This window comes from Gymnoscopelus braueri, assembly GCF_963280865.1.
Source record: "Gymnoscopelus braueri genome assembly, chromosome: 14".
Taxonomy (NCBI): domain Eukaryota; kingdom Metazoa; phylum Chordata; class Actinopteri; order Myctophiformes; family Myctophidae; genus Gymnoscopelus; species Gymnoscopelus braueri.
Window position 1 is genome coordinate 38622113 of NC_137619.1, and position 23789 is coordinate 38645901.

A 23789-nucleotide genomic window follows, 5' to 3' on the forward strand; every position below is an offset into this window, starting at 1 on the left:
TATGCAGCCGCAGTTTCCTTATTAGAGCCCTGATACAGTTCTAACCCACTAAGACCGGGAACGCATCTGTGTGTCATTTTAAGATTTCTTTGGGCTATTTTTTTTTTAATCTTGTGCAAATCTTTAAATATATGTTTTAAGACTAACATTTTTAACTCCGATCTGTGCTTCTGGGGGTCCCTGGAACGACATATTTTGAGATCACACATCATTTTGGGTGGTCCTTTACATTGAGTGTGAGAACCACTCATATAGCGACATACGTTTTTCAGAAAAGTGTTAGGATTTAGAAGACATTTGTAGAATTCCCAGAAGCAAAGATTTGAGTTACAAATGAAAATGAAAATGAAAATATACATATTTTCAATGAATCAAAGATTTGCAAAACTTTTCACGATTTTTCAAAAAATACCAGATCTACAAGCTCGGTGCCACGCTAAGAGCTTGTATATCGGCTATTTTTTAATAGCCAAAGAAATCTAAAAATGACACCGATTCTTTCCCGGTCTAAATGGGTTAAAATAAGCACACCGTACCACCACTACCGAATCCAACCTGATCTCCTCTGTTGGTCACTTTATCTGGAAGAACCCTATGCTCTGTCTACTTCCAACCCATCGCCAAATGAAAAGGAAAAACAGCGCCCTCTGCTGTTTTTGACTATCTCAGTTGGCTCTGGGAGGAAGTTGACGTAGCACCCGTGCGCAAGGAAACCGGGGTTTTGGTCTGCCTTCAGCGCATCACTTCCGGTGGTGCGACTATGTTTTCATTCCCACTAACAATATTTCTACACGGAACACTAACTCCACTTCTCCCAGAGAACATGGATCGTTTTGGTTATAAGCCCACTTGTTTCTATGATGAAAGAGCAAGTTAAAATGTGAATATCTTTCCGTGGTTTTGTCTGCTCCGAGGACGCTATTGTTAAATTAGTTTCGGTTTGTTTCGAGTGGGGAAGGATCGACGGACACGTGAATCCCGCCCACTACATTTGATTGGGTAAAGCGCGGCCTGCTTCCTGATCTGAAGGCACGCCCACTTGTAGGCCAGTGCGTACGCGATATGACGAACCCCCCCGACAGATTCAAACGCAGAGCAGAATCTGTTCTTGAGAGATTACTTCCAACCTAGCCTGGTTCCAGACGTATCTGCCATTGCAAAAAAAAAGTGCCCGTGGCAAATTAGGTCTGGCCCCTCTCAATAGAGATTGTATTTCTCTCCCGCCGAAGTTGTGAGGGACCAATCAGGGCCCAGTACGCAGATATGGGGGCGTGTTTATCACCAGAGGCGTTTTTTTAATTTGCCCCGTCGGAAATGCAGGTTCCACCACACAGAGATTCCAGACTAACATCTACGCGGTGAAATTAGTCTGGCCATGCCAGGCTAGTTCCAATCCCAGTCTATACCGTAACCACTGAAGCACTATTTTTAAATGACTTTCCTGCAACAAAAACAGCCGATCTACAAGCTCACAATGTGTTTTGCGAGCTTGTAGATCTTTGTTGCCTATAATGACATGGCCGAAATAGCCAGGCTTAAAGGAGAATTCCGGACATTTTAAGTGTTATCTTTGATGTGTCGTTACTCACCTACCGACGTAAACAGTGGCATTGTTTATTTCCAGTTATTCCCCTGTCGTCATATTTTCAACCCCCTCCGTTGTCATAATGGGAGCGCGTGTCATAGGGAAATTCGTCTATTATAACCGATGCAAAGTTATTTTTTTCTCTACTACTACTCATTGTGGAGTCTTATGATAGTCAAACATGCAGTGAAAGTTCCTGAGAGGCTACCGCTAATGACGAACGAGCTAACGCTAGTTGCTTGTTTCTCTCCCAGAACCTGGCAACTTGGTGTTGCCATGTTGAGAAACAAGCAACTAGCGTTAGCTCGTTCGTCATTAGCGGTAGCCTCTCAGGAACTTTCACTGCATGTTTGACTATCATAAGACTCCACAATGAGTAGTAGTAGAGAAAAAAATAACTTTGCATCGGTTATAATAGACGAATTTCCCTATGACACGCGCTCCCATTATGACAACGGAGGGGGTTGAAAATATGACGACAGGGGAATAACTGGAAATAAACAATGCCACTGTTTACGTCGGTAGGTGAGTAACGACACATCAAAGATAACACTTAAAATGTCCGGAATTCTCCTTTAATGTGGTTAACCCATTAAGACCTGGAACACATCTGTGTCACTTTAGATTTCTTTGGGCTATTCAAAAATAGCAGATATACAAGCTCATAGCGCGGCACTGAGTGCCGCGCTATGAGCTTGTAGATCTGCTATTTTTGAAAAATCTTGGAAAAAAAAATGTTTGATTTTTTTTTTCAAAAAACTGTTAGGATTTAGAAAACATTTTTAAGAATCGCCTCAGATCTTAAAGTGTTAAGATGCCCCCCCCCCCCCACCCCCGGAGTCATTTTGGTTGTAAGGAGCGGTCGTCTCATTCATCTCATTGTAGCGTAACCCCCCCCCCCTCTCCAGAATAACCACATTCCACCCACTCAACCAACCAGGCATGTGCCATCACATCCCACTGTGATGGGACATGAAGTACAGTATGGGCCATGCAACAGGCCACATCATTCTTCCAGGGCCATCGAGTCATTCATTTCTGACCCCGGAGTGTTGAAACCTTAAAGCCCATATTCCCCCTGATCTGGCTCACACAGCCGCTTGTCCCTCTGTCTCTGTTCACAGCCCCGATGACGACTCCTGTCAGAAATTTGTGCCATTTATTGGGGTAAGACATGATTTTATAATTATAATTTTTTATGCACACAGTGACAAACGCGGCGACACAATGCGTTCCGTGCCAGACTTTTAGTTATTTTAAAGTTCATTTTGTTTTTCTTCTTTTCAGGTTGTGAAGGTTGGTATCGTGGAGCACAGCCTCTCAACCTCAGGTAAGGCTGTCTAACTAATGTACTGTTTGTCTAGACTGTAGCCAACAGCTACGTACACACCGCTGTTGGTAGTAGTGCTTAGTATTACGTACTAGTAGGCAGTGGTGTAAAGTAATTAAGTACAATTACTCAATACTTTTACTTTACTTGAGTAGTTAAAATTTTCAAAACATTTTCTTCTACTCTGCTACATCTCAGAGGCAAATAATGTACTTTCCCCTCACTACTAGTGATTTTTCAGATTTTTATTATTATTGCAAAACATACATTAACCAATTAAGAACTGTTTCATGCTTCGGATATTCATTTATTATATAAATTCTAGAAGCTCACAACACGTCGCGATTCGACACGTTGTGAGGTTAAATATCTGCTATTTTCGAAAGATTTTGAAAAAGTTGACTTTGAATGCAGGACTTTTACTTGCGGTATTGCTACTTTTAGTTAAGTAAAAACATCCGAGCACTTCTTCCATCACTGCTAGTAGGCAGTACTCCTGTCAATGACTTGTGAAGTCACACGTTTAAATTGCTACCAGCGTGAAACTTCCTCCACATAATTGCGTGATCTGTATAGATGAAAAGAAGTCGTCGAGGAACAGTGAGAGGGGTGAGCATACGTACTCGCAGCCCTACACAGAGTTTCAGTCTCAGCCACCAAGGGATTACCCCTCTCTGATCTAAATATATAATAAGGGCTGTAACATTCTACAGCTTGTATTTATGTATGAGCACAGCATGCGTGCATCGCACTGCTGTGTATAGGTTTCAACCAGTGACCCAGATTTACTTCCTGAAATACTGAGACTATCATGTTTGCGCATAAAGATTATGGCCAGGATTGATTTTGCAGTTGTAAAGAATAAATAGAGTATAGACAATGACAGTGTATCTGTGTAGAACTCGGATGTGTTTCAGTGGGTTCTTTCATCTTGGAAAAACCTCGAGGACACTGTTTTCCAAACAATGGGTCGGGGGACCATTTTTTGGGGGGTTTGCGATTAAAGGTTAAAAAAAAATATGTTTCCTGCAAGTTCTTTTTCTTTTTTCCCCCCAAAAATAACAAAATTAAACATTTTCAGAAAACGGCAGATCTACACGCTTGCGTCACGATGCAACGTGTCGTGAGCTTGTAGATCGTCTATTTTCACTATTAAATAGGGCTCAACAGGTTAATTCATATTGTATTTTTGTATGTTTGGGTCCCAGTGAGAAAAGGTTTGGGGGAAAGCACTGCTCTCTTTAGACCATTTATTTTCCTATTTCGCAGTGGACTCAGACGATGCCATGTGCGGCAACCCCGGCACCCTGTCATCCCCGACCCCCCCATCGGCTGGTCCGTATGGTAAAGAGATAGGAAGTACCCCTCCTCAGTCCCCGTCTGTCTCCACCGCCCTCTCTGGAGCTGGGTATGACAAAAGCAACTCTACACACACACAAATAACCCATTCCATCCGGGTCATTTTTTGATTTTTAGCTTTAACCATTATTTTTTACTTTGGGCTATTCTCGGTGCCGCGCTATGAGCTTGTAGATCTACTATTTTTGAAAAATTGTGACACTTTGTGCAAATCTTTAAATATGTGTATTTTTAAAGCGAACATTTGTAACTCAAATCTTTGCTTCTGGGCGGTCCCTGGAATAAAGCATTTGACAAATATTCATGATAAAAAAAAGGCAGATCTAAAGCTCTTAGGGCGGCACTCGGTGCCGCGCTATGAGCTTGTAGATCTGCTATTTTTGAAAAATCTTGAACATTTGTGCAATATATTTTTATATATATATTTTTTTAAGCGAGCATTTGTAACTCAAATCTTTGCTTCTGGGCGGCCCCTGGAACGAAACATTTGACAAAATGTTCACGATTTTTCAAAAATAGCAGATCTACAATCTGTCTTGTAGATCTGATATTTTTCAATAGCCAAAGAAATCTTAAAAATGACACGGATGCTTTCCCGGTCTTATTTGGATTAAAAATCTTTTGAATGTGATGTGTAACAGCTTGGTTTGCGAAAAACTGAGTTTTTCTTTTACGACGCCACTTCCCCCCCACAGTTCTCCGTGCACGGGCGGCGGCGAGGTGATGGGCCTGCAGGTGGACTACTGGACGTGGCAGGGCCCCGGCGAGAAGAGGAAGGAGGGCGAGAAGAGAGACGTGGGCATGAAGAACACCCTGAAGAGCAACTTCCGCTCCCTCCAGGTCAGCCGGCTGCCCGGCGGCGGAGAGCTCAGCCCTCCGCCCAGCATGGCCATGACCGTGGTCACCAAGGAGAAGAACAAGAAAGGTAAACCGTTAACCACGTGACTCAGCGCACACAGTGTAAAAAAAAAACATGGCTCTAGAACAGGGGTCTTCAAGTTTTTTTTTCAGGCCAAGGACCCCCTAGCTGAGAGAGAGATGAAGCAGGGACCCCCTCTAATGTTGTATAAAATTGTGTTTCAGATGAAACTTATTTTTTTTACTTGGTCTGCTCTTTTTCCCCCTCTACACCTATACCTCTTTGCCAAAAATAGCAGATCTACAAGCCCACAACGCCTCGCACTGCGAGGCGTTGTGAGCTTGTAGATCGGCTATTTTTGGCTAAAGTTCTCCTCAGAATAGGGACGCTAGGTGGTGAATGTCAAAAATATGATCCTATCACTCAAATATTTGGCGGCCACCCTGTAGTAACTCTGAGGAGCCCCTAGGGGTCCCCCCCCCCCTGTTGAAGACCTCTGTTCGAGAACAGGGGTCAGATGAATTTTTTTTAAATGTAAAAAAATCTATATCATTGGTGGCTCACCTGGTGGAGTGCATACTGATTTAAAGCGGTTATATAAAATCTATATCATTAACATTGCATTCAGCAAGCAAGGAGCCGGGGGAGAGCCAATATTCCTGGGGTCTAATGTCAAATTGAGAAGTGAAAAATATATAAATTCTGTAGTAGCTGTAAAGATGTGTACGTTAAAGGATTCTTATTTTTATTTATTACATTTTTTTTACATCGGTGCAATCGTTTATTCTTTCTCCTTCGTAGTGATTTTCCTCAGCAAGAAGCCCAAGGAGAAAGACCTGGACTCTAAGAGCCAAGTCATCGACGGCATCAGCAGGTTGATCTGCACAGCCAAGCATCAGCACACGATGCTAAGAGGTACTGTGAGACTGCATAGACACTACTGCCATCTAGTGGTTATGCAAAGGGACACTATTTTAATCTCAATATCTTATGAGAATCTACTTTCTTAGAGCTTAATGAATTGTGTTCTTAAATAGTGTGTGTGTGTGTGTGTGTGTGTGTGTGTGTGTGTGTGTGTGTGTGTGTGTATAATACAGCAGTGGTTCTCAAACTTTTTCATGTCAAGGACCCCCAAATTGACACTTATTAGCCCGCGGGTCCCCATTTGAAGAAATATGTCAAAGGACCCCCCATAAGAGAAGATTTTTTTTTTTACAGCTCTAGCAGTGATTATCAACCATTTTAATTTCAAGGACCCCCAGTTTGACATGCATTTTTAGGCTACCATTTAATGTTATTTCTATCTCTGGGACCCCAATTTATATTGTAAAATCAATGTTAATGTAACTCTGAAAGTGTACAAATGGAACCAAACGGAACCGTTAGAGTCCGTTTGGTTCCATTTGTACACTTTCAGAGTTACAAGCCCATAAGGGTTCATTTGGTTCCTATCCATCTGGGATAGGGGACCCCCTGGAATTCCCTCAAGGACCCCTGGGGGTCCCCGGACCCCGCTTTGAGAACCAATGTAATACAGTATATAATGTCCAGGCATTATCGTACAACCCCCGACTCCAAAAATGGATTTGGGCGCAATCTACTAGTTGTTCAGGTTGCTCAATTACTGTCAATCGCTTTGTTTTTCAGTGTCTATCGATGGTGTTGAGTGGAACGATGTCAAGTTCTTCCAGCTAGCCGCCCAGTGGCCAACGCACGTCAAGCATTTCCCCGTGGGGGTCTTCGGTTACACCAAAACCATGTGACCCCAGCCACCGACCCCCGACCGCCACCGACACACTCTCCCCCCTGCACTTGTCTCAATAGCGAGGCTACAGAGAAAAGAGAGGAAAGCCAACTCCCCGGGCCGGCAGTAATAGTTTTCCTGTGGAAACCTTACTGACTTGTAACCATGTGTTCAAATACACAAACATTTCACGTTGTTCAAGTTGATATTATCGATGTTGACCTTGTTGGTTGTTGTTGTTGTTGGGTTTTTTGTTTAGTTTTTTACACAATATATTAAAAAAAGAACGACAAGTACTATTTTGTAAGTTACTGTGCTGCCGCCTCGAATGTGTGTTTTCTTTTTTTGAGGTTTTTCTGACAATTTTGCCACATTTCGGTAACGGCAGCTGTGTTTGCACTTTGTTCTCATTAGCATTTTATTATTTCTGTGAAATCCTTACGTTTTTATCGTTGCTCTATAGACAATGGAGAAGTATGATGGTGATGTGCAGTGTGACGCGCGTGCGTGTGTGAGATCATTTTGCGACTGTGTTCGTGTTTGTTAACTGAAAGTCAAAAAGAATATTGCTGTGAATCTAGATGGAATCCTATCCCTTCTAACTCAAGTCTTCTGTTTTCTGACTTGTCTCTTATTTCATCTTTTCAAACTCCCAACTTTTCCTTTTCTTTTTTATAGTAAGGAACAACATATTACGTGTTTCTGCCTTTTGCTGTTAAAAGCACACTGTGTATCTATAACAAGTCGAGCAACATATTTGGGAAGGTAGCTATTGTGAATGTAGCTATAATGCATTTATATAACACATGTAAACAGTTCTTAAAAAAAGATAACCATTATTTTTTTTCTACTTCTTTTTTTTTCATTGTAGGTGCTGAAGTTGATGTGTCAAGTCAGTATACTCAGTAAAATCCTCACTGTTCATTCACACTCTTAGATGAACATTGAGGATTTTGTGTAGATTCATTACCTGAGGTTGGAGTTACTGTGCAGTTATAACCACTTTGAAACAGGGTCATCTGATACACAAGACCACATATTTTGTTGATCTCTTACAGCTGAATGCCAAATGTAAGAAAACCCTTTAGTTGTGACTATGTCACGTCTATTCTTTTTAAGGTGCCGATTGATGCATTTCGTTCTAAATTGCAATTTCCACCTTGTAGTGTATTTGGCATTTCATTTCGGGTTTTGGCTCCCACTTATTTGTGAAAAGTGGTCAAAATATGTTTGAATCCTTCGCAGTGTACTCATATGTATATTGACATAGTGGACAACTTGTCAACCTGTCTCACTCACAGAAGTTGTCGGTTGTCTGAAATCTAGGGTCTGTGCTTCTTGATTAGGGCCAGATGTATAGTGATGTGCCAAAGTAAAAAATGTGTTCTACAGTCCAACCAGCAGAGCATTTAACTATATACACTTGTACTTTATTACGCTTCAGCCAGCTAATAGCCTTGAAACGTTTGTTGTCATTACAGAGATCTGTATTGAGAGTACTGAGCTTGTAAAAAAAAAATAAGAAAAGAAAAATATATATATTGTGAAGTGTTGGCATAATTATATTTGGCCATATTCTAAACATGTTATGCGTGTGCTGTACGTACATACACATGCACACATTATATTAGCGGTCTGTTAATACGGCCTCATTGCGGCTAGATATGGAAATAGTACATAACCTAAAATGTAGTCTCGTCTGACAGATTACCTATTCAGTATTGTATTGGCCTATTGTTTCTCCTTTTTGTACGTTTTTGATTCAAAATTATTTGTCTGACTTGAAAAGAACTGCTTTTGATCCTAGTATCAAGTTGAGCTATTAGCCGTTTTTAAATGGATTTGATGATAATGGGGGAAGCATATGGATTCTTGCCAGATATTCCTGTCACTGCCTGTGTGTGTCTTTGTTGGTGTGTTAAGTGTGTTAAGTGTTTGATGGTACTCCCTCAATAGTGTTACTCGTGTGAACTTTTTGCAATAGGAAAAATGTGGACACAGAAAGGGCCTTCTGTTTGTATGGGTTTTCTTTGCTGTTGCTTTTGTTTTTATAAAGTGGAAGACTTGCAAGCTTTGTTAGACTTTTTATAGTATTGTATATAAATATACAAGATGTACCATTGTGAACTGCAACTGTCCATTCCACTAAATTGAAAGCACAAATATTTACCCCCTTGTATCCCACCCTAAATGCCAAATATTTCCTTAACCCATGACTTTAGATTTGTACAATGCAAAACACTACTACATGTCAATTCTTGTACATGCTCTCCCACTATGTAATGCACTTTCTTGTGGTTTCTTCACCTTTTCAGCTCTAATCGGGACACAATTTGGTTTTCAGGTGGAGTGTTACGACTCTTTATGTTTGAATTATTTACCACTACCTACATTCATCAGAAGGTTTGCCGTTTTTCTTTCTGTTTTAACATGACTCTTCTTTTAGTAGAGTGGGTCATGTTTATGTCGATAGAGTTAAGCGCCTTCTGTTGTCTGGTCAACTACAATGCTCTCCGTGACTTCTTTCTTTGCCGCATATTGAAAGGCTTTCTCATCACCTACCACCATATGCGTTTGCCTGCGATTGTACAGCCAGGTTGTCTATTTCATTTTTGAAGTGTTCACTATCTTTTAACTGAGGGACGACCTGGCCCTTGTATATTTTGTAAAACCTGGGCTATGAAGTGCTAGCCATGGCAGTTGTGTGTGGTTAGGGGGGGAATTCATGTGAGCTAGCCCTTTAAATACCGTTAAGGGCACAATTCAACAAGTGTATTTCAATGTATTTGACCTCAAGTTTTTTTTTTCTTCCCTAAATCCTAGAGGTAGCATGGGGGTGTTTTATATTACTGGATCAATGAGCTGGCTAATTACAGCAATGTTTAAATTTAACAATACGACAATGCAGGAAATCACCTTAAGCATCACTTTTGCATTAGAGGTCAAACTACCAGGGGTTTAAAATATGCTGTCTCATTGATCCTGTTATGCCTGATTTATACTTAGTGGCACACCGGCGTTGTGCACCCGAAAATAGCCGATTTACAAGCTCCTGTCGCACTGCGACAGAGCGCTTGTAGACCTTATTTTCGGTGCGCGACACGATGCAGAACCAAGTATAACTCAAGATTTACTTGAAATGCCACCCAGTGTCTTTGCACAAACCCTATTTTAAATGACATGACAGTATTTTTAAATTTACCACTAAAAATATGGGTTACTCTTTGCATGTTTTACTAGATGTAAATATGTTTTGGAATTTTATATTGTTTTGTTTCTTTCCATGCTCACAAGCAGTTGTGTTTAATAAAATTTTTAATCTTCTGTACAAACAAATATTTGCCTTTATTCATATTTTCTCCCCTGACCAATTATTCACTCAATACACCATTTTAGTGACGAACTATATTCGTTTACGATGCAAGATCCAGCTTCATACATTTTGTCCAGTGAGAACTGGTGGTGTTAATTCCAGTCCTAAACATGATACAGTATCCAGAGTCAAGTTTATATTGTCCATATCATTTTGCTGCAACTGAGGGCAGGTTGATGTAGCTCTTCATCGGTGGTAATGGTTTGATCTTGCGTCCGGCCCAGCCTCCCTTCCTCTGCCACAAGCCACTTGAAGGGCGAATGCCGAGCCACCGGTTGCGACCCGCTTTGCCGATAATCCGCTTATTGTGATCGACGTTGGAAACACGGCCCACGGTTACCGTGCAGGTCTCCAGTACCTGTGTGTGACATGGTTTAAAGTTACTCAGTACATTTATCTAAGTACTTTACTTGATCATTTCCAAATATTGTACTTTTACTTACTTTTACTGTACAATTTATTTGAAAACTTTAGTTACTTTGTATATTTTTTTGTATTACAAAACATACAGTAACAACTTGAAATGGGACATTCTGCACAATGAGTACTTTTACTTTTGGTACATTTTGATGCCAATACCTTTGCCAATACTTCTATACTTTTACTCAAGTACATTTTGTGCCCAAATCTAAAGAACCTTACCTGAACCTGCTGTTTTGAAGGGAGCTGAACAATGGCGGTTCCATTGACTTTACGGAGCAGTACACCACATGTGCCTTGAGCAAAAAAACAATACAGTTTAGTATTCAACTGAGGTAGAATGATCAAATGTTACAGCAACTAACTACTAATACTGATTAGTTTTATTTAGGCTGCTCTCTGTATTCACATAACACGAGTAGTGAGAAACATAAATGTACCAAATCTTAGATTGTGAATGATTTATTACCTGCAGCACGTATGTATTCAGCTCCTTTTCCTGGGTATATCTCCAGGCTGTTCACCAACGTACCCACAGGAAGAGCTCCGAGTGGGTAGGCATCACCCTCATTGGCTGAAACTGAGTTATGACAAATGTATTAGTATTTTGATAACAAAGGTAACACATACCAAGAGTGACGTCACTTGCTCAACCTAGAAACACTTAAAGAAATGTTTTCACGTCCCACAATACATTACACTCCACAGGATGTTAAAGGTCCCTGTTCTGTGCCTCTTGAGGAAGCGAGTTAGATTGATATCTCCACCAATGACAAGTGCGCAGAAATGGAAATGTCCTATACAGTGAGCATTAAACCACCTTCAACCACATGGAATGCTAGCGCCCCTATTCTGGGGGCAAACATTCGGCGGAAATAGCCCATCTACTGTACAAGCTCACAATGCGTCGAATGCGCCTCAACGTGATTGAGCTTGTAGATCAGCTATTTTCGGCAAAGGTATTTGGTGTAGACTAGAGGGGAAAAAAGGAGGGGGCCTATTAAAGACCCCTGGGGGACTCCATTCAATGGTAAGAGGCAGTTTAGCCAAACAAGCTGGCGGGTGGAACTCATACCTGCCATGCGTCCAATAACTGAAGATGTTTTGATGATATCTCCATTCTGCATGTTCTCTGTAGCAATGATCCATCGCTTCTTTTCGCCCCCGGCTACTAGAGCAATATCTGCAGATCTACTCAGAAAAACAAAAGTCAAACAGTGCGGTCAGTTGTGTGTGATTACTTACTTTTGTGGACAGACATGTTAATGACATTGGTAAATGTCTCTTGTGCTAAATAAGAGGACTTTCATTTCACCTGCATGGGTCATAACGAACTTCAACGACCTTCTCTTCAAAGACCTTGTCTTTGCCTGCTTCAAGGGGAAGTCGATGGACGTCTATCCAGCGATATAATTGTTTGTGTCCACCGCCGATGCCATGTGTCCGTATCCTTCCTGAGTGACGGAGAATAACAGTGAAAATGTGAAACCCAGCAAAGCAAATGGAATGACCACATTACGATTAATTCTCATTAAACTTATGTTAAACATGTGACCACTCTTTTAAATTCCTATACCTAAGCAACAGAATGTGTTTCATGTATATTTAATTGATAATTCTTTCAGCTACAGATAGATGTCACGCTCACACCCTAGTGCCTGCGTGTAGGGGGAAGGGAACTGACATCACGTGAGTGTGTTGGAGATGCAAAAAAAAAGGTGTTTCTCCCTTGAATTTGGTTCCATTTAATGGCTTAGGAGCTTGAAAAATGTATATTTGGACACCACATCTTCGTTTTACATAAGGTGGTGGTTGAGGAGAGTCCCTGCACTACGGAACTGAACCATGCATTGCATTATCACCATCTCTACGTACGATCCGTCTCCCAAACTCAAGGCTAGTATCTGTGTTGTTTGCACCCACTGTACAAGACAGACTCGGCCACGCCCCCATATATACCTGCAGGTATACGAGTCTTTGAGACATGCATGTGCAGTGGTGGAAAGTAACTAAGTACATTTACTTAAGTACTGTACTTAAGTACAATTTTGAGGTATTTGTATTTTACTTGAGTATTTCCAATTTCCAATACTTTTACTTCTACTCCACTACATCTCAGAGGCAAATATTGTACTTTTACTCCACTACACTACATTTATTTGAAAACTTTAGTTACTAGTTACTTTGCAGATATACATTATTATATTATAAAACATACATTAACCACTTTAACCCTATTTTATACCTAGGCTATTTGAAAATAGCCGATCTACAAACTCGCGACGCGTTGTGAGCTTGTAGATCTGCTATTTTCAAATATTTAGTACTTTTACTTTTGGTACTTTAAGTACATTTTGATGCCAATACTTTTGTACTTTTACTCAATTAAATTTTTAATTCTGGACTTTTACTTGTAACAGAGTAAAGTAAAGTAAAGAATTTGAGTACTTTTTCCACCACTGTGCATGTGTCTCTCAAAGAATCATGACTCATCATAAAACACAACAGTCTGTCTATAATATAATACCTGAGTGATCTCTGCCCCCCGTCTTCTTCATCCCAAGGGGTTTGATGGTGTAGTTCCCTGCCTTCTGCGTCTCCTTCCAGTCTCTCCGGTTCTGCTCCAACGTGGCCGTGGTGAGGAACCCTCTGCATTGTGGCGATGATGTGCCCAGGACACTGACAGGTGACTGGGTCATGAGGATGGTATGAGTTCTATGAGCGGCCTGTCCTCCCAGCACCTGGAAAACGTCATATCTGGTCATTTTGTGCTACTGCTACGCAGTAAAATACTTAAATTGACATAGTGTGCAGTGGTGGAAAGTAACTAAGTACAAATTAGTATTTCCAATTTTCAGTACTTTTACTTCCAGTACATCTCAGAGGCAAATACTGTACTTTTGACTCTACTACAATTATTGAGAACTTTGTAGATTTTGATTATTATTATAAAACATACAGTAACCACTTCGGCCGGACATTTGAAAATAGCAGATCTACAAGCTCAGTCTGCTATTTTCAAAAGATGTTTATAATATTTATACATTTGAAAACTTGTGAAATGGGACCTTCTGCATGATGAGTACTTTCTACTTAAAGTACATTTTTATACCAATACTTTTGTACTTTTACTCAAGTCAATTTTGAATTCCAGACTTTAACTTGTAACAGAGTATTTCTATATTTAAGTATTGATACTCTTACTTAAATAAAAGAAATGTGACTTACCTGTGAGGACAGCAGAGTAGACTGGGACAGAGAAAAGGTCCTCAGAGCTCTGGTTAGAGAAGACACCGCCATGACAACCAGGTCCAGATATTACACTGTGAATCAGAGAAGAGAAGTAACCTTTAGGATTAATAGTATCTTTTTCCAAATAATAATACATAATGTCAGTTGTCGTGGGGTTTAGCTAAGCTTAACTTAGCATTCTAGCTATACGTTGCGACCAACTACAACACGTTTTATTAATACATGCTTTAGGTAATGTATTTAACTAGTAACCTGGTTGTATTGGTACTTTAATATGTAGAAGACATGATATTATTAAACCCAACCTTTATAATATTGTCCTTCAGAAGGCTGTACGCAGTCGCCGTGTCGCATAGTTATGACGTGTTTCAATCTCCTACACGCACACAAACACGCAAGCACGCACGCACAGACAAACACACACACACACACACACACACACACACGCACACACACACGCACGCACGCACGCACGCACGCAGTGGTCACGTACACTATTTTAAAGTACACTAATAATTGTATAAATTATGAAAAATTTAAAAGAAAGAAAGTGGCTTCTCATAAAACAGATCAAAGTGGTGTCCCTTTGCACAACCACTAGATGGCAGTAGAACTGCACTAGAGGTCACAGTCAAAAATAATGAGAAACCTTTGCTTTTGGGTTAGAAAAATTATTGGATATAAAAAACAAAACATTTCTGCAATTCTTCTTGGCAATAACTTTTATACCACTGGAAAGCCTATTTGTTTCCCCTTTTAAATGGTCCCCCATTTGTAAGGAACATGCATTTGTGGGATGAGCAATGTGGGTTGCACCCATGACAAATTCAAATGTACCTTTAATATGGTTGTAAAAGGGTTAGGAGAAGGTATGGATTGCTGGTTGAGCTGCAGTGATGTTTTATTTAGGTCTAACCACAGGTGTCTTGCCTGCGTGACTCAAAGAGGACGTCCAAACTGCATCTTGTCTCCTTCCAAGTAGTCCAGCGGAAGCATTATGAGATCTCAAGTCTCAAGGTTGGAAGTCAAACTGTCCTCTGACTGAATCTGTGCCCGCCTTTATACAGACCGGCTGGATTTGCTGTGTCATCGTGGTGAGGTCATGATATGTCATAGGCTACATTCCCAAATATGGAATCCTGAATCGACCATCATGTCCAAATATGGAAACTCAAATATCCATCATGGCATATCCATATATGGAATCTATGAGGTCGTAGAATATTATGCCTAAATTTGGAACCCATGAAGTCAGGACTCATTCTCACTCAGTCATCTCCTGTGATCTACCATGGCGATCTAGCATGAACAACCCTGGTGATGTGAAAGCCTCTCTAACAATGGTTATTTTGACATGTCTCTGCTGTGCCTTCTGTAGCTTGCCATTTATGTCATCTAAAAAAATGACAAGAAAACAAGTGTTGACCTACATTCTCGGTCAACACTTGTTTTCTTGATTTTTTTTCCCCAAGATAACCTCTGTAATTCTATGTAACAGTTACTAAAATAGAGTTACACTTCAACAATGATAGATCCAAAATCCAGTGAGCATATTCCCAAAAATATGAAGAAGAGCACATCTCAAATTTCAGGTCAATGAGGACAAAATACTCACATTTCACTTTTTTCCCTCTTTTTTTAAAAAATGCTTACGCATTTTGGCACAGAGCCTTCTTCCAGGGTGTTTCCAAACGCGTAAGCACTTTTTATTGTGATGTGAGCCAAATAAAAAAGAAATGTATGTTGTCCTCCTTGACCTGGAAATTTAAGATGTGCTATCTTTTTCATAGAAAAGAGAATAACGTCTGTGTCACTTGGCTGATGTTTGTGTTTAAGAAGGAGGTGTATTTCATTATCACTGCTCCATCCTATCCTTATTTCAGAACGACCCAGGGTGGTTTTCCTTTCCACCCTAGACATTTCACTATGAATTGAGTACAAAGGACCCCAATGGAAAAATTCCTATTATTAGCTGACCTTGTATTGAACTGTACTTTGTGCTTTTTTCTGCAAACTTCTAATAAAGTATTCAGTCAATCAATCAATCACATCCTCAACTCATTCTACCTGCCTATATCCCTTGTGTTGGTGACTGTTTGCAGCTTGATGAGGTATATAGATGTCTTAATTTTTGTGCAGTGTTCACGATTTGATTTCCAAGAGATGTTGGGTGTTGAATTGATTAGCCTTACACTATTTGCTTTCATGTTTGTTTGTTTTTTGTCTCCGCCAGGCCGAAGGTATGGTGGAGAGTATGTTTTACCCCCTGTCCGTCCGTCCGTCCGTGTGTGTGTCCGTCTGTCACCAGCTAATCTCCGGCACCGCCCATAGGCTAAGCTTTGCAGGACGTGCTGCAACCTGACCTGGCAGAGACCTGTGCTCCGAGGAGCACATCTTCTAGTTTGTTTTGTTTTTTGCCTGGCCATCCTTTCACTGACATTGAGTTCCCCAGTTACATGAATCTGTAAGCATATTGTTCTCAGAGTTTTGGTCTTGTTTTTTGTTCATCCAGTGGATCTTTTAGGGGAGCTGATGTTGAGATTTAGCCCAAATGCAGTGTTTATGTGAGGGCATGCAGTGCCCTAGGTGTCCACAAGGGGGAGCGGTGGTACAGTTTATTAATATCTACAGAAAGCTTAAAGGGGTAGTTCACCCCCAAAATAACTTTTTTTCTATGTATTCCTCACCACCTGGAGCCTTGAATTCATAGATATTTTTTTGTTTTTGTCACATTCCTAAGCCAATAATTTGATTATAATAAATTTGTCCCCATTGATTCCGGTAGGAGACACAAATGCATTTGTGTCTCCTACCGGAATCAATGGGGCTAAATTTATTATAATCAAATAAAAAAGGAAGGAATGCGACAAAAACAAAAAAATATCCATGAATTCAAGGCTCCATGGGCTGAGTAATCCATAGAAAAAAAGTTATTTTGGGGGTGAACTACCCCTTTAACCCACACAGGGTTCAGGAATCAGGTTGTTTGATTGATGTACTTTATTTAGTAAGACATGAGAACAACAGTACATGGAAGTACAGATTCACAATACAAGGTCTACTAAACTGGAAGACTCATAAAGCACTAAGCTTGTTTAAAATGAGATCCCCACGCACACAAAAAAAAATAAAAAGGATATCCTGCATTGGCCGGGAATCGAACCCGGGCCTCCCGCGTGGCAGGCGAGAATTCTACCACTGAACCACCAATGCCAGTTGTGAATACACATGTTGCCATGTCCCTCTATAATAAGCGACTTTGGGCTTGTTTTTCTGTAAGTTGCTTGTAAATTATTGGTAGTTGCGGGTTGCAGTTTTTTGTGCTTGTTTCTAAAGTGTAGTTGCTTATTTGGGCTTGTTTCCTCATGTTGTTTAAACCAGTGGTCCTCAAACACTTTCATGTCAAGGACCCCCAAATGAATATATATGTGTAGACCCAACCTTCTGAAAATATTTTGTGCCAGAGACCCCCATAGAAGATTTTGTGGGTTTGAAAATATTCCTACATTTTCAAAAAAAAAATCTCCAAGATTCTTCTTTGAAAATAGCAGAGCTTGTAGAGCTGCTATTTTCAAATAGCCATGGGTTATCGAGTGCTCGTGTGACTTCTTTTGGGCTTGTTTTCTCTCGCACAATCTGGCAACACTGGTAAATGCCTGTGTCACATAAAAAGACCAATGTCCAATGAACTAATTATGTCAGACATACGCGCATAGACACTGTATGGCGAAAGTGATCATAGTGCTGATGTTCTCGACTTGATACGGACCTCAACCTGTATGTAGGCTTCAAAGGGGCTTTACAGAGCTGCTGAAATAGCCACATAAAACAGTCGAGTCGTGCAACAAAATAAAACACTTCACTCTTCACAAACCACTTGACTTGTTCTATCTTGTAGATCTGTTTCTTTTTGGACTCCCCTCGCGCGATGGAGCTTCAAGTGGTGAAAACCAGACCCATTATAGAGAAAGTTACCACACGCGCCGCATTGGGACTGTTAGTTCCAAACATTGGAACTTTCGTATCGAGATCCTTGATTGAGATAGAACGGGCATTTCCGCATTCCATTCTTTCGACGGGAGTCATCTAGTGTCGTGACTCTCATACTAGATCACGCTGGTGAAAACGACGTGACGTCACTCCACATCAACAGCCTGAGAGCAGCAGCTCGCGCTGAGGCAGACATTTTGGATTTAAAGGGGCTGAGGCAGCTGTCAGTCCGCTAAGCTCTCGGTAAGTGACATTTAACACGGACTATAACCGCCGTTTCGACGACATATCTGAGTGTTTCACTTTCAGAAGACGTATACGTATTATTATGTGTAGACGTTTTAGGGAAAAGTTGGTTTGAACGATGGCAACGCGGCACTATTTTGGGGAGTGGTGGTAGTGATGCTAGCTGGGCTAATGCTAACCGGAGCTGACGAGACCGCAGGAGACCCAACAAGCTGCTTGGTTTGTTTCGTAGGAGGCTGTGGCCAGTGTTGCCAGATTCTGTGAGAGAAACAAGCAACCAGGTCTAGGAAAACCAGCCCAAAAGAAGCGACTATGGGCCACATGAGCACTTTTAACATATACATCAGCTATTTGAACATAGCAGATCTACAAGCTCACAACGCGTCGTGATGCGACGCGTTGTGAGCTTGTAGATCGGCTATTTTCAAATACAATCTTGCGGGGAAATTATAATAAGCAGATCTGGCAACCGTGGCTGCGACTGAGCAGTCTGTCTGTCTCTGTCTGGGTGTGTAGGGCTTTATGCACAACATCTATCCGAATGGCAAACTACATTATGTCAGGTTCTTCTAGTAACATTGAGTGGGAAATCTAATGTATAATGTGTTATAATCTGTCCTTTCTTAGTAATGGAGGTGGTAACAGTCGAGGGAGATTCATGATCTGTTGTTTTGTGTCTGAAGCCATGGGGGGCCCAAAAAAAGAGAACATCACCTGGTTTAAATTGACTTTTAATCTGCCTTTTTGTGTTTCGTGCGAGTCAATATGGTGCAGCAGAGCCATTTGCACTCGTAGCAATGTATCAGATCTTTATCCTTCTGTTCTAGAACGTACTTGATTATTTATCAACCGTGTGAAATACACGGTTACAAGATGCTCTGATAAAACGGTTAGAAAGGAGTATTGGATGGCTTTTTAGACTATAATTACACCAGCCTAAGGCAGAGAGATGCTCCATTTGATATTTTCCCCTAGCACCTCCCTTGGGCAGGCCCATTCAACAGTCATATTTGTGAGAAACTGTCTATACAGCTGGTTTCAATAGGATGATTAATGATTTGGTACACAGTATCACTGGCTTTTCCCCCAGAGTTGTCCCTGATGTCCTGCCACACCCTCCCCGGTTGGCTGGCACTTCTTTGTGCCCGGGGAAAGGGTGTACACACAGGAAACAACACATAAAACGTGCTGGTGGTGTCTGTCCAGCTACAGCCAGTGGGCAGGAAATGAATAATATGCAGAGAGATGGCACAGAGGTCAGCTGCTTGCTGCCTTGTTGATGCAATGCAGTCCCAGGTCTCCTAAAATGCACAGGCCAGGATTTCATTGCTATAATAACATGCACCACACCCTATCTCAAGAAAGCGTTCTGCCTAGGGCCTTGATCTGGTGCAAATCTGGTTATTCATAATTCATATCTAAGATATCTTGTGAATTTCCAGAGAAGCAGTTTTTTCCAATAGCCATGGTTTAATATTAGAGTAGAGATTGTGTGTTGAAACAAGGTACGGGAGGGGGAAGAAATATGATTGGAAGGAAACTGTAAGCAAGCCATAGCAACGGCGGAGGAGGAAAAAAAGGCTTCTATTTTATTATCTAATTCATGAGCACATGATTTCTGTTCTTCCCCGAGGACAGCACAGCCCTCAGTCTTGCTCTTGCAGACCTAGCTGCAGTAAGAGATTGCACTTGCCAACAGCAAGTGCACCACTACCCTTGTTTTGGGGTAATTCAGTTCATCCCCTGTCATTTCACAGAGGCAGATGTTTTGTATTCGAGGAGGATGATGATGATGATGATGAGGATGTGGTAGTGTGTTAGGATAAACGAGTTGCTGACGTGAGGAGACAGCAGTCTGTCTGACTGACTCTGCCTTTAATTTCAGTGACGGATAGTGATGCTAATATTGGCCTAAAGCAGTGGTTTTCAACCCTTTTCGTATCAAGGTCCAATTATTCATTCGGCATTTGAGCCACGGACCACCGTTTGATGAGATTTAGACTCTCAGACCCAAAACTTAGAATATTTTGTTTAGAACTCTGAAGGGTTAAAGATCTAATAAGGGTCCATTTGCTTACCGACTCCATCATTTAGCTGGGGGCCACCTGGAAACCCCCCAAGGACCACCGGTGGTCCCCGGACCACTGGTTGAGAACCACTGGCCTAAAGGATTATATACAGTGGGCCTCTATAATATGATATAATGTGCGGGTCAGATGGATGCTAATGAAATCTGGGCCTTTGGCAACCTGGAGGGGACGGGCTGAGATGAAAGGGGGGCCTTGTACGTTTCACTGCTGTGTGACTGTGTGAATCCATGAAGGTCATTCTACCAAATTATCTCCTATAATTTCCCATGCGGTACTATATACTGTCCATCGCTGGCTGCATCCTCCTTCGATGCATCACTGTTTGGGCGTTATAGGCAAGAGGAGAGATGGGCTGCAGTGATTTAGGTGTGACTGCTATTATAGCCCTTGAACTGGGTTTAGGAATGGATGGTATTTATTTCTTCATGCATCAAACGGTCCCCAAACATTGATGGGGTCAATGGAAAAACAAATATTCAGGGTTTGGAGGAAATATAAATGCAGATATATTCCACCTCTTCCGGAAGTTCTGTGAATCTCCTGGAATATGGGATCGACTCACGGACACCCACACATGCTCAAATATGCCCCTCAAATCCCACAGAGGCGGAACAATCGCTTTGTTTATCATAATTTACAGACATAATTCATCCTTTCTGATTAGCTCCTGGGATCTGATTTGGGCTTTTGTAACACATTATAATAACACATTTACGTGTACGCTATCTTAGGATGGATTTTCTCTTTGAGAAAAAAAAAACATGCAGTCGAGGTGACATTTTGACTCAGGCTTTTAGCCTCCCCTGACCCTTCTTTTCTGACTTTATCATGTCGTCAGATACTGGCCCTTACACACAGTGCTGTCATGTTTGTCACATCGCATAAATAATTCCCCAGAGTTCCTTATGTATGCCTTGTCGAGCACCTAGCCTTGTATGAATATGAGCAGGTGGTGTTGTTGTTTACATGTATCATACATTGTGTTGCGTACGTGTCACCATCTGTTGTTCCCATAACATTGTAACATTCTGGCTGGGCCTGACAAGAGTAGTGGACATTTAAGAGTAGAATGTTGAGTGTGGTTAGGCATTTGGGGCTTACAGCTAATGTTAGGATAAGGGGCCAGGGAATGAATGTCAGTCAATGCCAATGGAATACCTCCACAAATACCTCACAAGACTCTTGGGTTTAACCTTTGGAACTGTTTTGTATACAGGGCCTTGGTGGCTGGTGAAAACGCCTTTAGCCTCATTATGCTAGGTCTTTTGTGTCCTGATGGCAGTAGAAGCAGTGTCTAGATCTAGGATTGCTCCCTCCCCCTCCCTCATCTCAGCCTTTTCTCCTCTCTTGCCGGTGTGGGCGGGGCAGCTCCCTGGTGTCTGCTCTGAGATCAGGCTGGCTTGCTCCGACAGAGCAAATCAAATGGGAAGGTCACCATCCAGTAGGCAACTGCTCTCGTCTCCTCTGCATCTGCACTCGTCCTCCTGTCGCATCAACCTGACCGTTTCATTCTGAACGGGTTGTTCGATATCGAGGGCCGTCTCTTTCTCTACGGACTAGCAAAGCCTTTTTCCTAAACGATGATGTTTACTGGGGTGTAGAGCTATTGCTGAAGGAGGAGTTGTTATTTCATCAGGCTTTCTTCTGTGCCAAACGATGTGGATCTGATCCGCCACAGGAACTGAGGTTAGTTTTGTGGTCCAGCGAGCAGCAGCAAGTAGCTGAAAACGCAGCGAGCATGAATGATGTATGAGTTGGTCCTTTAGGAGGCACTGCATAGGTTGTGTAAGAATTGAGGTATTCAGGGAGACTACCTCTATTATTGTTCAGGATTGAAACTTTGATTTTGATGAGCTATATTTCATACAAATTTATCAATTAACAATAGTTCCAATGTCACAGATAAAACTGTGTCCTTTGCACTACTTGCCATGTGTGATACCAAAGTGTGTTTAACAACACTTGATCATTTTCTAGCTTTGTAGCTGCTAGTGTGAAGTTGAAGCCAGTTCACGATAATTGTGTTACTTTGTAGCGGGCGACAAAGCTACTGTTGTCACTTGTCCGGTGTATCTTTGTATCTTCATGTCGCTGGCTTCCATTGAAAAGGAATAGGTAGTCTGTCGCTTTGTAGCAGTTCTGTGAACGGCATTAATTTGATGTTTTTTGTGTACACTCTATGAATTTCAAATGGATAAATGAACACTGAGGATTTCTACTGTGTAATTTTGATGCGTGTTCATTTTTAGTTTTATTTTGTACAGGGGAAAGAAACACATTTTGAGTGCTTGTGTCAAAACATGACCAGTTTGAAGACACTGTGGTGCATAGTCGTCATAGCCCACGCATACCGTTACTTTTATATTTATTTATGCAAATCCCAAAGCCCAGGCTACCTGTTTCTATCCTGAGCAGAATGAAAGCCCCCTTTAAGCACCTGTATGCTGCTCCATTGATGTAGCAGTTTGTATGAAGTCTGAATGAGTCTTTTCATCCACAGTGGTGTTAAACCCCTGAGACCCAGTATGTCTGTTGTTTCTGTGTTGCAATAACAAGCTGTCTAAATTGTGACCGCATTTGATATTTGAGAGCTCATGTAGACGTTACTACCACAGAAATATTAACTGAGATCTTCAGTGCCATGCCTTCTCAAGCTGAGATGAAAGCTCCTCTTCGTGTGTTTTTTGTGCATCTGAGATGTTCTGAGCCGTCTTGAGGTGTTCAATGCTAAGCCCACTTTCACTCTTAAGTAGCGATGGGGATAGTTCATTTTTATTTATTGATACTGCTTGTTGATCCAGGCCCTCATTGATCCCACTATCCATTTTGTTCCTGTTATTTCTTTGGTGGAAAGACGAAACAAACAATACATTCTTGTATTGCTTGTATTGAACTGTAAATCTTAAATGAATGAAAATGATCCTTCTTTAGTTTGGCAAAATGTGCTAATTATTGGAGAAACTGGTTTGTTTATGTTTCATTATTCACTCACTGGTTTTGGTTTATGTCTGTGCTCTCCATCGTGCTAAATATGGGTACTCTACTGTCACTGTAAGACTATAACGAGAGGTCGCACATTTAATGATGATTAATGTCATTGTTAGGCAACGCTGAATCAGATCTACAAACTAATAACACATTTTGCTGCGTTGTTAGCTTGTAGATCTGTTCTTTTTAGACACGAGTCATAACACCATCATACTATGGCGTATACTGTCTGATGTGCAACGCTGAGGTGGAGTAGCATTGCTATTGATGTTGTTTTCAACTTCAAAAACTCAGTGATTTGATTCAATAACATGACTCTCGACACATGACGTCAATTCATGGACCCACTAAACCCGCTAAGAGTCTTGATTAGCCCAAACCTTATTGATTTTCGGGTCTCTCAATAACTTGGGAACCGGGTCCCTAGCTCTAAGGACTCCAAGTTCTCAACCCACCTGGCTTAGGTCTCTTCTTAGATGGGCCTATTGTTAATTATTGTGTTTTAATTATGTACAGACTATGAGCGATACAAAACAACCAACAAGCATTGGCA

General features: G+C 41.3%; 3 protein-coding genes across 8 annotated transcripts in view; 2 read left to right on the forward strand and 1 right to left on the reverse strand.

Moving 5' to 3' along the window:
- LOC308099788 (phosphofurin acidic cluster sorting protein 2-like) overlaps positions 1-10029 on the forward strand; it is a 105609-nt gene extending 95580 nt beyond the window's left edge. For all 3 annotated transcript variants that reach the window (XM_080448576.1, XM_080448577.1, XM_080448578.1), the window contains 6 exons: positions 2710-2752; positions 2873-2915; positions 4185-4323; positions 4970-5199; positions 5935-6048; positions 6781-10029. In XM_080448576.1, coding sequence (XP_080304702.1) covers positions 2710-2752; positions 2873-2915; positions 4185-4323; positions 4970-5199; positions 5935-6048; positions 6781-6896 — 685 coding nt within the window. In that variant the 3' untranslated portion in view covers positions 6897-10029. The remainder of the gene's footprint in view (positions 1-2709; positions 2753-2872; positions 2916-4184; positions 4324-4969; positions 5200-5934; positions 6049-6780) is intronic.
- Positions 10030-10198: 169 nt separating this feature from the next.
- On the reverse strand, positions 10199-14278 carry mrpl2 (mitochondrial ribosomal protein L2). The gene is made up of 8 exons (XM_080448597.1): positions 14228-14278; positions 13899-13993; positions 13198-13411; positions 11986-12124; positions 11746-11861; positions 11140-11250; positions 10893-10966; positions 10199-10608 (listed from the first exon to the last, which is right to left on the reverse strand). The coding sequence occupies exons 2-8, from the start codon at positions 13968-13970 to the stop codon at positions 10399-10401; spliced, it is 936 nt and encodes a 311-aa protein (XP_080304723.1). The 5' UTR covers positions 13971-13993; positions 14228-14278; the 3' UTR covers positions 10199-10398.
- A 3804-nt stretch (positions 14279-18082) lies between these two features.
- The window catches only part of klc1b (kinesin light chain 1b), a 38418-nt gene continuing 32711 nt past the window's right edge, over positions 18083-23789 (forward strand). For 3 of the 4 annotated variants that reach the window (XM_080448580.1, XM_080448582.1, XM_080448583.1), the window contains exon 1: positions 18083-18155. The gene's annotated coding sequence lies outside the window, so the exon portion shown is untranslated. Of the gene's footprint in view, positions 18156-21684; positions 21935-23789 lie in introns of those variants that run through there. The other variant, XM_080448581.1, reaches the window with a different exon arrangement.

Bases quoted from the DNA above. Each gene is read 5' to 3' on its own strand.
- mrpl2 (XM_080448597.1), bottom strand. From the start codon at position 13,970: ATGGCGGTGTCTTCTCTAACCAGAGCTCTGAGGACCTTTTCTCTGTCC. The intron at 11,862-11,985 runs GTGAAATGAAAG...TTTTCTGAGTAG, and splicing joins GTTCGTTATGACCCATGCAG to ATCTGCAGATATTGCTCTAG. The intron at 10,609-10,892 runs GTAAGGTTCTTT...TGTCACACACAG, and splicing joins CTTCAAAACAGCAGGTTCAG to GTACTGGAGACCTGCACGGT.